Source organism: Nycticebus coucang, chromosome 20 (genome assembly GCF_027406575.1).
Source record: "Nycticebus coucang isolate mNycCou1 chromosome 20, mNycCou1.pri, whole genome shotgun sequence".
NCBI classification, from domain to species: domain Eukaryota; kingdom Metazoa; phylum Chordata; class Mammalia; order Primates; family Lorisidae; genus Nycticebus; species Nycticebus coucang.
The window spans coordinates 31,390,779-31,406,726 of NC_069799.1; the positions used below are offsets into that span (position 1 = coordinate 31,390,779).

The 15,948-nt window shown below is 44.5% G+C and overlaps 1 protein-coding gene across 1 annotated transcript in view; it reads right to left on the reverse strand.

The window, feature by feature from the left end:
• LOC128572326 (zinc finger protein 726-like) overlaps positions 1 to 10,697 on the reverse strand; it is a 29,887-nt gene extending 19,190 nt beyond the window's left edge. The window contains exon 1 of the mRNA XM_053572153.1: positions 10,597 to 10,697. Coding sequence (XP_053428128.1) covers positions 10,597 to 10,599 — 3 coding nt within the window. The 5' untranslated portion in view covers positions 10,600 to 10,697. The remainder of the gene's footprint in view (positions 1 to 10,596) is intronic.
• Between the last annotated feature and the right edge of the window lie 5,251 nt (positions 10,698 to 15,948).

Genomic DNA, 15,948 nt, shown 5'->3' on the forward strand with positions numbered 1-15,948 from the left:
CCTCAGTCTTGATCCACCAATCCTGAACAGAGCTGTGTCCTACAGAAAACCTTCCAACACCGAAAGACCCCTACTGGAAATTGCAAGTACTATCCCCACCACCTTAAAACTCACCAGGGTCCCTGAAGAGTTCACTTCCCTATAAATGTGTAACATTTCTCCCAGATTCTTCCCTTTTCTCCACAACTTTTCTTGATATGCCTGGTTACTCTCACACGTTCAAAGCTTAGATGACCTCTTTGAAGCCTTTAAAGATCCTATGGCTACAAGACACTTTCCAAAACTTTCCCCCAGAAGAAACCCAACTTTTCCTCTTCTACTCTTTTACCTTCTGGCTACCCTTCCTGTCAATCCTGGCCTTTCTCCCTTCCCTATCAACCCCAACTGAACGCAGATTCTCTTGCTACCCAAACCTTGTATCTCCCTGAATACCTTACCAACCCCCATTCCCACGTCAACCATGCCTGATTCTTATCCACTTTTCTTTTTTTTTTTTTGTAGAGACAGAGTCTCACTTTATGGCCCTCGGTAGAGTGCCGTGGCCTCACACAGCTCACAGCAACCTCCAACTCCTGGGCTTAAGCGATTCTCTTGCCTCAGCCTCCCGAGTAGCTGGGACTACAGGCGCCCTCCACAACGCCCGGCTATTTTTTGGTTGCAGTTTGGCCGGGGCCGGGTTTGAACCCGCCACCCTCGGTATATGGGGCCGGCACCTTACTGACTGAGCCACAGGCGCCACCCCTTATCCACTTTTTCTTTTGTAAAGACAGGGTCTCACTCTATGGCCCTTGGCAGAGTGCCGTGGCCTCACACAGCTCACAGCAACCTCCAACTCCTGGGCTTAAGCGATTCTCTTGCCTCAGCCTCCCGAGTAGCTGGGACTACAGGCACCCACCACAACGCCCGGCTATTTTTTGGTTGCAGTTCAGCCGGGGCCAGGTTTGAACCTGCCACCCTTGGTATATGGGGCCGTCGCCTTACCGACTGAGCCACAGGCGCCGCCCCCCTTATCCACTTTTTCACTAGCCACATTTACGTGCCAGTGCACTGTTATGTTACCAAAGCCTCTGAATGTTCTTTTCTAAGAAAGACATACTAAACTGACAAAATAATGGGCACTGGATGCCCTGGAGGTGAGGTTGGGACTACTGTCTGCTGGACATACCTCATACATGTAAAACACAGATAAAGGAAGAACCCAGGCGTAGCACATCAGTACGAAACAGGACAACTCATAAAAAAGCTCCTCTCTTCCAGTACAACCCCTCCACTCTGTAAAGGATTAGACCTCACTGTTCTGCAAAACTACAACATTCCCTTTTTCCCTGGTTTTTAAACACCTCCTTCTCAGCTATCCTGAACTCTTTCTCTCTCCTCTACCCCTCAGGATGCTGAATGTGCCTTTCTTCATACCAATATCTTTTCTTTTCTTTTTTTCTTTTTTGCAGTTTTTGGCCAGGGCTGGGCTTGAACTCGCCACCTCCGGCACATGGGGCCAGCGCCCTACCCCTTTGAGCCACAGGTGCCGTCCCATACCAACATATTTTCAATCCCATACCCGTACCTGACACATATAACAATTCCATTCTGACAGAAAATAATAATACGGTTCTGTTCAGCCCCATAACTACAGGCTTTCCACCCTTAGCCTCCACCAATTTAACCTGCTTCAATCTCACTAGTACAGGAGAGTCTGTAGGCTTTATAAAGCTTGATTTCCGGGGCAGCACCTGTGGCTCAAAGAATAGGGCATCGGCCCCTTATCCTGGAGGTGGCAGGTTCAAACCCGGCCCTGGCCAAAAACTCCAACAACAACAAAAAAAGCTTGATCTCTGTTCCCTCAACTCGACTTTTTCCTTGTCTAAATCTTCCTGTTGCCCCTCCAGGAATAAGTTTTCCTTTGTGGCTGCTCCATCTATTGCCTGCACACTGACCACTCCAGTTTTTGCACCCAAGATTTCCTCACCCCCACCTTCCCAAGTCTCTTTTGTGAATGACTGCTTCCTAACTCAGGCCCTGACACATTCCTCTTCTTCCAAGCATAAAAGAGACTTCTTCCTTCCTATACTCCTTGGAACAGGCATAGTGGCTGGATCTGATACAGTCATTGCAGGAATTAGTATATCAACTCACTTTTACCACCAACTCTACCTAGAAAGCAGCGAAGATACGGAAAAGATAGCCAACTCTTTTTAGTTCTCCAAAATCAGCTGAGCCTTAGATTTGCTTACAGCAGAAGAAGGAGGCACATGGATTTTTCTGAGAGAAGAATGTTTTTTCTTTCTCAACCTGTCAGGAATAATCACAGGCAAAGTAAAAGGACTCTGAGAATGAATCAAACAGAGACAAACAAATTTTGAATTATCTAATCCCTGGTCCTTATTTACTTCCTGGCTCCTTGGTTACTTGGATCCTATTTTAGGATCACTAATTATTATCTTTCTCATTCTCAGTTTCAGACCAGTAGTCCTCCGCCTCATCTCCCAATTTATTGACCAGGCAGTCACCTGAAAAACAACCGCTCACATCCTCGCCCTACACGGATACAACCAGATCAGACTAAAGACCCGGGAATGTTCCTGTGAACACAACCTCCTTCACCTTCACTTTTTTCCTTTATAGGCAACCCATGATAAGCCTCAATCCACAGGAAGCAGTCAAAGAGACAGCAAGTCTATCACCACATATCCTTACACTATACTAAAAAGACCAGAACGAAGGGGCCGAGCACAAATGCCCCCCAAAATAGAAACAAACACAAAGGCCCACAAAACAGAGCCTCGTGGACAAGTCCCATCCAGAAAGGAAAGAGCGCACTAACCCAGGAACCCCTGACCCTTATATTCCTACCCCACCTTGACCCTTACACTGACTTCCATTTCTTTCCCTTTTTTTTTTTATTTTGAGACAGAGTGTCACTATGTCACCCTTTGGTAGAGTGCCATGGCAGTGTCACAGCTCACAGCAACCTCTACCTCTTGGGCTTAAGTGATTCTTTAGCCTCAGCCTCCCAAGTAGCTGGGACTACAGGCACCCACAACACCCGGCTATTTTTTGGTTGCAGCCATCATTGTTGTTTGGCAGACCCCAGCTGGATTGGAACCGGCCAGCTCAGGTGTATTTGTCTGGCATCTTAGCCACTTGAGCCACAGTCGCCAAGCCAGAAAAGTTTGGGAAATTAATTTTTTTTTTGGAGGCAGAGTCTCACTGTGTCTCCCTCAGTAGTACTGTGGCATTGCAGCTGGCAGCAACCTCAAACTCTTGGGCTTAAGCGATTTTCTTGCCTCAGCCTCCCAAGTAGCTGGGACTACAGGTGCCCACCTCAACACCCGGCTGTTTTTTGGTTGCAGTTGTCATTGCTGTTTAGCTGGCCTGGGCTGGGTTTGAACCTATCAGCCTTGGTGCATGTGGCCAGTGCTGTGACCACTGTGCTGCAGGAGCCTGAGCCAAATCCACAGTTTCTTATTAAAGGTTCCAGCAATGCCAATTTTAAAAGGAAGAAAAACCTCGATGGCTAATAATTATTCTTGCTGCACTTTATGCAAATAATCAGATCCAGTATACTGAAAGTACAGTTTATTTTGGCAATTAGTTCTGGTATAGGGGCCGGGCACAGTGGTTCACATCTGTAATCCTAGCACTTGGGAGGCCGAGGCAGATGGATTGCCCTAAACTAGAGTCAAATCTCATCTCTAAAAATACCCAGACATTATGGTGAAAGCCTGTAGTCCCAGCTATTTGGGTGGTTGAGGCAGGAGAATCATTTAAGCCCAGGAGTTTGAGGTTGTTGTGAGCTATGACACCACAACACTCTACCAAGGGTGACAAAGTAAGATTTTGTCTCAAAAAAAAAAAAAAAATTTAGTCTGGTGTAATTTGTTTCTAGTAAAGTGAAAAATTAGAGAGAGAAAAATCATTCAAACTGAAAAACAAAAACAAAAACAAAAAAACAAAAAAAACTGCCCACCTGTATGAGATTCCACCCTTATCTGCAATGCCAGCTTATAAAACGAGACATATCTGTTTAACTAAACCGATCTGTTAAACAAGACTAAGAAACTGGCCAAAGAATATAGAATTATATACAGTAGTTATATTTGCTCTGAAACCTTAAGGCTCAACAAAAGTCTCCTGTTGGCTACACTGGAAAAATTTGCCCAATATTAAACGCTATATCTGTGTCTATATAGATACCTTAGGAAAAATTAGAAGCTGAATATTCACTTGAATTGCCCAGAACTTTGGATCAGTTCTGTAGGGACTCCTATAACTAGGTGTTATGCAGCTCGGCGCTCATAGCACAGTGGTTATGGCATCAGTCACATACACTGAAGTTGGCGGGTTCGAGCCTGGCCTGGGCCAGGTGGCCAAAGATGACAACTGCAACAAAAAAAAGGCCAGGCATTGTGGCAGGCACCTGTGGTCCCAGCTGCTTGGGAGGCTGAAGCAGGAGAATCGCGTAAGCCCAGGAGTTTGAGGTTGCTGTAAGCTGTGACGCCACAGAACTCTACCAAGAGCAGCATAGTGAGACTCTGTCTCAAATAAATAAATAAATAAATAATAGGTGTTATCTTAAGAACTGTGCTAAGACTGTAAAATGTTCTCATTGTATGAACCTTAGTCTTGAAATCCAGAACTTCACTTGTAGGTGACTGCTAAATGGTATCATTCTCTTACCCTGGACACAAACTTGACTTCATTCCTTCATCCCTTCATGTGGCTTAGTGTAGGAAAGCCACAAACATATGCAAGGTGGCTGAGGTCATGCAGAAGCCAGATGAAAGCCCTGGGAATTTCTATGAAAGACTGTGAAACATACAGACTGGTCAAACCATTGTATGAAGCCACAAAAGAGGGAGAAAATGGCCCAACTGAATAGAAATCCGACCAACCAAAAGCCTTCACGTGCCTAAAAGAAAAACTGCAGGTAGAACTGGTGCTAGGCCTCCCTGATGTGGCCAAGCTTTTTGAACTGTACCTATTAGAAAGAAACGGAACAGCTGAGGGAGTGCTTACCCAGAATGCAGCATCCTAGGCAAGAGCAGCTGCTTATCACTCAAAGCAACGTGACAAGGTCTCAAAAGGATGGCCCCCATGCCTGAGAACACTTGCAGACACTACCATGCTGTTGCAAAAGGCTGATAAGTTGACTTTGGGATAAAACTCAGGAGTCTAGGTACCATACGTGTTACATGTAGGCCTCACAGCTCAGGCAGGGTAGAGCACATGAACAGAACCATAAAAGTAGGAATTGGTAAAGTCTGCCAGGAAGCAAAGCTTAATTGGTACAGGACTTGCCACTGGTCTTGTTCAATATTAAATATACCCCTTCTAAGAGGTCAGGATATAAAATAATGTGTAACAGGCCTCCACCAATCCTCTGTAATTTAGCAGGGACTCCTAAAAGAACTGGGGGAGACTGAACTGAACCTGCAGTTTGGAGCTTTAGGAAGAATAGCAAGGAAGATCTCCACTTGGGTAATTAAATGTATTCTGTTTAGTCTTTTGTGTCTGTACATGTGTTTTCTCCGGGGAATCAAGGGGATCAAATCCAGGTCAAGGATCAGAAACTGGTCCCCCTCAGACCAAGATAGAAGGGACCCTACACCATCATCTTGACTACTCCACAGCTGTGAAGGTGGAAGGCATCTGGATCCATCATAGCAGGCTGAAGAGAGCTTCACTGCCTTGTGAGAAAAAGAGATCCAGCCAACCCCTGTAAGGTAACTTTTGAGGTGATCAACATGCCCTGCTCTAGCCACATACTGGGAGCTGGCTGGTCAACTCACGTCTGAAGCCTGAGGAAATTCCTCAGGGGACTTGTCTTAATAGGACTTTAGAAAAGGGGGAGGAGGAGTTTGATCTCCTCTAAGATGGGAGAAAAGGTGACTCTTATACCTTTTATGAATGCAAAGGTACCCACAAAGGAACTTGTACTCACAATCTGATACAAAACTCAGTATGTAAGAAAGAGAAAGTTGAAAACCCATTAGGTATATTACAACCCCATGGACCCCCCACCACGGCACAATTAAGGCTTGGGTAAAGGACCCAAGAGGAGTCACAGACCCTCAAATCTGTTTTTTGGGCTTGGCGCCTGTAGTATAATGAGTACATACACCCGGGCCAGCTAAACAACAATGACAACTGCAATGAAAAAATAGCCAGGCGTTGAAAATTCACTAGAAATTGCATATAGCCTGGACATCTAAATCATCCCAAAAAGAAAGAAAATAAACCATACGCTAAAAAAAATTGCCAAACGACACAAAAGAAAATATTGCCAAATTACACTAAGAGATCCATTTACATTAAAACTAGGGATTGCTCCTCCAATTACTGTGAATAAAGGTAGCCCCTAGAAGCAAGCTCAAATTAAATCCTTACAAAGTTGTTTATATAAGAAACCCTTCCAGGCAGTCTCAATTCAAATGTTAGGGCAACCTGAATATAATCTTAAAGTACAAAAGTATGTACAACAAATGCAGCAATAAAGTCCAATTAAGACAAGTCCCTTATTTGTACATTTCTTTTCTTCCCAGACTCCAGTCAACTCCTACAGGAAATTTACATCCTTCTTATCCTGGTAACCAAGTCCAGCCTGGAAAGATAAGCCTGAGAAAAATAGCTGGAAGAAAAGTAGACTAGTCCAGAAGATGTTCTGCTGAGGATAACACAGCAGTAAAACTTACAGGACTAGAAGAAGCCTGGATCCACTACACTCCACTCAAGCCAAATCTCACTCCAAAAGCAGCTGAGGCCCACAAAAACTAGACTGCCTCTCCTGGAGGAAACACCAAGATCAGACTGAGAAAATACAATGCCCAGTCATCTTCCTCTTGAGACTATACACGGCTGTGCACTCACCCCAGAATCTTATCCCATTTCGATGAAGTAAAAACGTATACACTGATTTATTTCAAAATGTCATAAATATCTCTTATTTCTGTCTTACTAGAAGTACTTATGTAGAACAGCTATTTACTTCATGCCTAATGGAGATGTATACCCACTAGAAATGATCAGAAATGTTACACTTTGCCCATATATCCACAAGATTATCACACTCGGATATTTATAGTATACAACTACTGTCAAAAAATATATATATATTTGCTATACAACTGAAAACTGTAACTACTAGTAATAAATATATTGTATCAAAGGTGCCCATTCTAATATACTACTATTTTAAGAATTCCTTACTTAGGCTCAGCGCAGAACCTGTAGTTCAATGGCTAGGGTGCCAGCCACATACACCAGAGCTGGCAGGTTAGAACTCAGCCCAGGCCTGCCAAACAATAACAAATGCAACCAAAAAATAGCTGGGCGTAGTGGGCGGATGAGGCAAGAGAATAATTTAAGCCCAGGAGTTTGAGGTTGCTACTGAGGGAGACATAGAGAGACTCTGTCTCACAAAAAAAAGAATTTCTTGGGCAGCGCCTGTGGCTCAAAGGGGTAGGGCACTGGTCCCATATGCCAGAGGTGGCGGGTTCAAACCCAGCCCCGGCCAAAAAAAACCACAAAAAAAAAAAAAAAAAGTTGAACCTGCTCTTCTCTTCGGAGCTCGTTCTGTGATGTGTAAAAATTTCAACTATAAAGGTTTCAAGTCCCATCATATCTGGAAATGTAATAGTAAATAAAAGTGCTCGGCAAACATTTAAAAAAAAAAAAAGAAAAAAGAATTTCTTACTTAAGTGTAACTTGACCCTTTGTACCTTGTGACAATAGACACATCAAGCTACCCTGAAGATAGATCTTATTATATGGCACCCAGGCTTTTTCATATATCCCTGCTACAACTCAGGGAAACCTTGTTCGCTAAATAACCCCTTTTCTACCCTGGGTACAAAACTTTAAGTTTAACGGGTCTAAGATAAGTTATGAAAACTATAATAGCCAACTACACCTTTTTATCCCTGCTAAATACACCACTTTAGCCATATGTGTCACACCAACACCAGCTATGGGACTCAATCAGAAAATTAGTGCATTGGCCTGTGCCATCGGCAAGGCCCTTAATACAACTTCTCAAGCCATAAACACTCTGAGCATTGAATTAAAACAAGTATGAGAAGCTGTACTAAAAAATTAAGCAGCCATTATTTATTAGGTAAACAAAATCATAGATGTAAAAACTTTAAAGTCTATATACTGCTTCAAAATTTATGTAACAGTTCCCAACTCCTTAAAACAAGTTAAATTGTATAAAAGACATAGTCCAGTGAATACAACAATGAACAACATTTTTCAGAATATACAACACTTCCTATCTAAAGTATTGTCATGGCTTGGCTGTACACACTGGTTATGGGCACATGCACCGAGGCTGGCAGGTTTGAGCTTTGCCTGGGCCTGCTAAACAACAATGACTACTGCAACAAGAAAATGGCCTGGCATTGTGGAGGGTGCCTGTAGTCCCAGCTACTTGGGAGGCTGAGGAGGGAGAATCGACTGACCCCAAGACTTTGAGGTTTCTGTGAGCAGTGATGCCATAGCACTCTACCAAGGGTGACACAGTGAGACTCTGTCTCAAAATAAAAAATAAAAAATAAAGTATTGTCATCATTACCCAACATTATCTAAGTCCGATCTTTTACACTTATTTTATATATTATAGGCTTCTTAATAAGTTACAAAATACAATGCATACCATTGACATGTATCCACTGTTTCACAAATTTCAAAAAACAAAATTAAACAGCACAGCCTGCATGTCAATTTAACTACCCATAACAATTATTTGCATCTGAAATCAATTTCATAGATATGAAAATAAAATAGATAAAAGTAGAGAATGTGATGGACACCTACACACCACACCTTACTTAGCTCTTTGTGAACTGAGAATGCACTTTAAAACAAAGGAGCAGGGGCGGCGCCTGTGGCTCAGCGGGTAGGGCGCCGGTCCCATATGCCGGAGGTGGCGGGTTCAAACCCAGCCCCGGCCAAATTAAAAAAAAAAAAAAAAAAAACAAAGGAGCAGGGCGGCACCTATGGCTCAAGGAGTAGAGCGCCGGCCCCATGTCCTGGGGGTGACAAGTTCAAACCCCGGCCCCGGCCAAAAACTGGAAAAAAAAAAAAAAAAAGACAAGAAAAGAAATCCTTTGGGCGGCGCCTGTGGCTCAGTCAGTAGGGCGCCGGCCCCACATACCGAGGATAGCAGATTCAAACCCGGACCCGGCCAAAGTGCAACAAAAAAATAGCCAGGCGTAGTGGCGGGTGCCTGTAGTCCCAGCTACTCAGGAGGCTGAGGCAGGAGAATCGCCTAAGCCCAGAAGTTGGAGGTTGCTGTGAGCTCTTTGACGCCAAGGCACTCTACCGAGAGCGATAAAGTGAGACTCTGTCTTTAAAAATAATAATAGTTTTTTTGATGATTTTCATTGATTAGTTTAATTTTGTGTGTGATTAACTTGCCTACATGTTGTTGATCACATTAAGTGTAATATATTTTTAGTACACTTTTGAAATTATCCCCTATTTAAATTATTAAAATTCGTTACATAGATGAAACATTTAAAAAAATTACTCTCGCGTCTGTAGTCCCAGCTACTCGGGAGGCTGAGGCAAGAGAATCACATAAGCCCAAGAGCTGGAGGTTGCTGTGAGCTGTGTGACGCCACGACACTCTACCGAGGGCAGTAAAGTGAGACTCTGTCTCTACAAAAAAAAAAAAAAATTACTCTCGCTGTTCTGCAGAATTACTAGTCTTTCCGATAATAAAGTCTTTTTTTTTTTTTTTTTTTTAATGGCAATTTTTGTCCGGGGCCAGGTTTGAACTCGCCACCTCCGGCATATGGGGCCGGAGCCCTACTTTGAGCCAGAGGCGCCGATCCCGACGATAAAGTCTTTTTACAAATCAACTCCCTGTCTCTGGGTTTAACTACAATGACAGGCAACCGAGCCACTTTTGGTTCCCCAACTGAGTGAACCCGGCCCTAAATTATTATTTTTTTCTAGACAGTCTCTCTATGTCGCCCTCGGTGGCGTGCCGTAGCGTCACAGCTCACAGCAACCTCCAGCTCTTGGTCGTAAGCGATTCGCTTGCCTCAGTCTCCCGAGTAGCTGGGCCTCCAGGCGCCCGGCTATTTTTTTGTTGCATTTGTCATTGTTGTTTTAGCTGGCCCAGGCCGGGTTCGAACCAGCTAGACTGGTGTATATGGCCGGCGCCCTAACTGCTGAGCTACCGGCGCCGAGCCCCAAAGTTAATTTTTAACAGATGAATGGAGGGATTGGGGACCCCACAGACTACAGCCCCTCCCATGAACAAGCCCCACACACCCAGTTGGGATTCTTCCAAAGGACATTTCCATTGTCGCCACGTGGGAGGAACGCCGGGCGCTGCAGACTCACAGCTGCTCAAAGAAAGCCCTGGGCTCTGATCCAAGTAAGCGCTCCAGGAAGGGGCTGGAGGTACAGAGTTCCAGCTGCTTCCCCCACTCTGCCTTTTGTGGAGTCCGAGGGCCAACAGTGCCAGTGGCAGAATTCAGTCTAAAGACTGTAAAACTGAAGTGAAATTGCCCGGTCCCACCACAGCCGCTTCTGACCCCAACCACGCCCCTTCCCCTCTCAGGACATCCAGTCTCCTATACTCACCATTTCTCTGTTTCTGGGATGTCTCAGTGTACTCCCTACAGATTTTTCAGTGCCTGCTGCTTACAGGGTGACAGAGGTTTCTGCAGAGATACCTGGGTTCTCCAGGAGATGCAACAGCTAAAGAAAAGATCCCAGCCCAGTGCCATGCGCAAGAGACTCACGCTGCTGCGGATCCCTGGAGCTCGCTTCCTTCTTTCTGGCTGTGCATCTGATTGGACAGTTCATTTTGGAGCATTCCTGATTGGATAGGGCTTCAGGCCCCACCTTTCTGACCTTGAATGACAGGAATGCCTCAGACAAGAGGCTGAATGAGACCAGAATGCTAACAGTTTTTTTTTTTTTTTTTTTAACAGAGTCTCGCTATGAATCTCGGTACAGTGCGGTGGCGTCATAGCTCACAGCAACCTCAAACTGCGCTCAACTGATTCTCTTGCCTCAGCCTCCCAAGTATCTGGGACTACAGAGGCCTGCCACAACTTAGAGATGCGGTCTTGCTCTGGCTCAGGCTGATCTCCGACTCCTGAGCTCAAGCAATCTGCCCATCTTGTCCTCCTAAAGTGCTAGGATTACAAGCGTGAGTCACCGGGCCCTGCCTTCAAAATGCTAACAGTTTCTTGACCGCAGCACGTCTGATTTTTGTCTTTTCCTTTTTTGATTAAGGGCAAGGACCATGACTTTATTCATGTCGATATTTCAGTGCCACTGTGCTTGCCATAGATGAGCTGTTTAACAAATTTTGACTAAAGGAATGAAAATCTATTTACTGAGTGTTTAGTCTTTGCTAAGTTTTTTTTTTTTTTTTTTATAGAGACAGAGTCTCACTGTACTGCCCTCGGTAGAGTGCCGTGGCGTCACACGGCTCACAGCAACCTCTAATTCTTGGGCTTACGCGATTCTCTTGCCTCAGCCTCCCGAGCAGCTGGGACTACAGGCGCCTGCCACAACGCCCAGCTATTTTTTTTGTTGTTGTTGTTGCAGTTTGGCCGGGGCTGGGTTTGAACCCGCCACCCTTGGCATATGGGGCCGGCGCCCTACTCACTGAGCCACAGGCGCCGCCCATAGTCTTTAATAAGTTTAAAGACCTATTATTTAAATAAGAGTTAGAGTCCACTTTGAAGGGTTTTTCTTTTTTTTTTTTATTTTGGCCGGGGCTAGGTTTGAACCCGCCACCTCCGGCATATGGGACCGGCGCCCTACTCCTTGAGCCACAGGCGCCGCCCTGAAGGGTTTTTCAGTATACATCATGATGTCTAAGTAAAAACATGCACATAAATAACTTAGTAACCTGATAGACAGATGAAGGACATTGGGAATTACAAGCAAAGGCTATAGCAGTTCAGATAAGGGTGAAATTACCTCTAGCCTCCAGTAAGGGGGTTGGCATTGCAGGAGGTTTCAGGCAGGAGGTGGTATTTAAGCTCCCAACTCTCACAGGAACACATAGGGGTGTATCTTACACCTCCAGTGTTAAGGGTCAGCTACAAGCTGGACTTTCTTTTTTTTTTTTTTTTTGTAGAGACAGAGTCTCACTTTATGGCCCTCTGTAGAGTGCTGTGGCCTCACACAGCTCACAGCAACCTCCAACTCCTGGGCTTAAGCAATTCTCTTGCCTCAGCCTCCCGAGCAGCTGGGACTACAGGCGCCCGCCACAACGCCCGGCTATTTTTTGGTTGCAGTTTGGCCGGGGCCGGGTTTGAACCCACCACCCTCGGTATATGGGGCCGGCGCCTTACCGACTGAGCCACAGGCGCCGCCCACAAGCTGGACTTTCTAACAAACTCTGTAGCTCTTACACAGAGCTTTGTGCCTTCTCTGGGGTGCAGCTCTGCCTGAGGGATATTTGTATTTAGCCCTGAGTCTAAGTGATATTCTTTTAATTATAATTTTATATATAATTTTAATTATATGTACATATCTATGTGTATATGTATACACACAGTAAATACATGTTTTTCACTCATGGAAACAACATTAACAATTATATATTTACCTTTTGTGGTGAGAAATTACATAGAGGGTGAACGCAAAGTTTGTGTGCAATTTAAAATAGTTTACTATTGGGGTGGTGCCTGTGGCTCAAAGGAGTAGGGCACCAGCCCATATGCCAGAGGTGGTGGGTTCAAACCCAGTCCCGGCCAGAAACTGGATAAAAAAAAAAAAGTTTACTATTGGCAGTGCCTGTAGGTCAGTGGGTAGGGCACCGGCCACATACACGGAAGCTTCGAACAAAGCCCCGGCGAGCTAAACAACAATGACAACTGCAACAAAAAAATACCCAGGTGTTGTGTTGGCACCTGTAGTCCCAGCTACTTGGGAGGCTGAGGCAAGAGAATCACTTAAGCCCAAGAGTTTGAAGTTGCTGTGAGCTGTGACGCCATAGCACTCTATTCAGGGTGACATAGTGAGACTGTCTCAAAAAAATTTTTTTTTAAATTAAAAAATAATATTTATTATAAGTTTGTCTTCCCAGAGGTAGGACAGAGACAAGATAAATTGTTCTTCCACATACCCAGGGACGTCAACTTAACTGATTCTTCCTTCACTCTCTTTCTCTGTTCAGACATTCACCTTCTCCTATGTAAAATGTAAATTTCCTAAGCTTCACAAGAATGTAACCATTTCCCCTCAGTAACCATGGTCCTAGTTTTTTTTTCCCTCTGTATGCCTTGTCCAAATGCCCCTTAGGAATATTCAAAGACTTTGCAAGTCATGATTGCAAGAGGGACTTTGCCTAACAATTGCAATCAGTGTAACCTGGCTTATTGTACCCTCAATGAATCCCCAACAATAAAAAAAAAAAAAAAAAAGAATATTCAAAGTTCCATCTATAATCTGTGTTTTTGTTTTTTTTTCCAGGAATGTCTACAAACTTTGCTTTAATAAAACATCCCTTTGATTTCTGTCTTTGCCTCTGTCACTTCCTTGGTGTGACAGTGCTAGAGATAATTGCCCAGGCTGGAACACATTCACGCTTATTTCTGTTCCATGCAAGTAGATGAGATTGTCATTGCCTGGGCCAGCAGCATGGCTGAAGAGGGGCCATGTTGTTAATTCAGATTCAAGGTCAGAGGCAGAGAATAACCCAGGAGTCTTCTGGGCACTGGGGTAGGGAACTGGTGAACGCTCAAGGAGTAGAGGAGTAGAGGAACTGTGGGCTGGATTCCAGAGGGTGGAGCCCTGCCTGAGAAGGGTAAGAGCACAGCACTGTCTAGTGTGCAAGTGTATAAAAGCGTGGGAATCATCTGGAGGCAGAAGAATGGGGAGAAGAAATCTGACCTCAGAGCTTCTCTCCTTTAAACCCACAGCATTCACTAACAGGAGGGGAAGTAGAATCACTACACAATTTCTGGTGTGAAAGTCTGTGTACCAGAGAACATACCCTCCCTTCCTGGGACAATTGGAATTTCCTTCCAGCCAAGGCTTCCAAGATGTCTTTTTTTTTTTTTTTTTTTGGCCAGGGCTAGGTTTGAACCCGCCACCTCCGGCATATGGGACCGGCGCCCTACTCCTTGAGCCACAGGCGCCGCACGATGTCTTTTTTTTTTTAACCTTTGTCACCCTCAGTAGAGTGCTGTAGCATCACAGCTCACAGCAACTTCCAGCTCTTGGGCTTAGGTGATTCCTTTGCCTCAGCCTCCCAAGTAGCTGGGACTACAGACGCTCACGACAACGCCCAGCTATTTTTTTTTGTTGCAGTTTGGTCAGAGCCAGGTTTGAACCCACCACTCTCGGTATATGGGGCCAGCACCCTACTCACTGAGCCATAGGCACTGCCCTGAGATGTCTTTTTAAATACTTGTGACACCAAATGCATGTAGTTTGCTGAAAAACAATCAATATTTCAGTAAGAACTGTATCTGCAAAAGTCAACTGCCCTGAGTTGACACAGATTTCGCAAGTTCCAGTCTTGGTCCCACCACACTGTTCTCACTTCAGGTGACAATGGGCAAGCTCCAAGGCCCTTCTATATAATTTTGAGCATCTGCTTATGAATCAGGTGCTCCCTTAACCCCCTCCACAAGTTTAATAATTTGATGCAAGTACTCACAAAAGTCAGTGAAGGAGCTAAGAAAATTTCACCCCAAAATATGATTCCTTGGTATAAAGATTATTTTAAATTAAAGGCTATTCATAATCAGGAAACTCTGAAGGAAGACTTTCCTCTATCTACCTAAAATCTTTAAGGGCTGCTAGACTCCTTATCACATGCTAATAGACCTGACCCTAAGGTCATTTGAAGCACAATACCTGTCTCTCAGGTTAATTTGTTAATCAATGTTTCCCTCCATCTACCCATCCCCTGTTAACAACCACTTGCAAGATGTATACTTTCCAGTTTCTCTTCCCTCCCTTCCAAAGGCATCTTTAAAAGCCACTATCACTGAAACTTTGGGAAATCATTCTTGTTTTTCCCCCATATGGATGGTATTTGGAAATAAACCTTTCTCTTATTAATCTACCATAAATGTGAGTTGATGTTTTCAGTGAACCAACCTAGGGGAAAAGGGCAAGTTTCCCTGAGACACCCCTTCATCAGCAAGCCACATTACCAATTTTATATAGTTCACCACTGGTAAAAAGCTACATGAAATACATGTATAGGACAAAGGAATGTAGTGGGAGATGATGGTGTGTATAATTCATGCTGGTAAGTGGCTATAATGAAAGAAATTCCACATCCTAGGCAGGCCTTTTGGCTAAATCCTATCATTCTAGCACTATTGGAGGCTAAAGGGGGTGGATTACTCAAGCTTCAGAGTTTGAGAACAGCCTGACCAAGAGCAAGACCCCATCTCTATTACAAAAGCTAGCCATGCATTGTGGTGGATGCCTGTAGTCCCACTTAATTGGAATGCTAAGTTAAAAGGATCATTTGTGCCCAAGAGTTTGAGGATGCTATGGGAAACTGCCATATGCTGCCATAGCACTCTACTCAGGGCAATAGAGTAAGAGTCTGTCTCAAAAAAAAAAAAAAGAGAGAGAAAAGGGCAGCACCCACAGCTCAGTGGGTAGGGTGCCGGCCACATACACTCAGGCTGGCCGGTTCGAACCGGACTCCAGCCAGCTAAAACAACAACTGCAACAACAACAACAAAATAGCAGGGCATTGTGGCGGGCACCTGTAGTCCCAGTTACTTGGGAGGGTGAGGCAAGAGAATCTCTTAAGCCCAAGAGTTTGAGGTTGCTGTGAGCTGTGACACCATAGCACTCTACCCAGGGTGACATCTTGAGACTCTTTCCAAACAAAAAAGAGAGAGAGAGAAAAGAAATTCCTCATCCTCTGTGTTCTTAAGAGTAACTCACTGCTGGTTCGGCACCTGTGGCTCAAGCGGCTAAGGCGCCAGCCATATA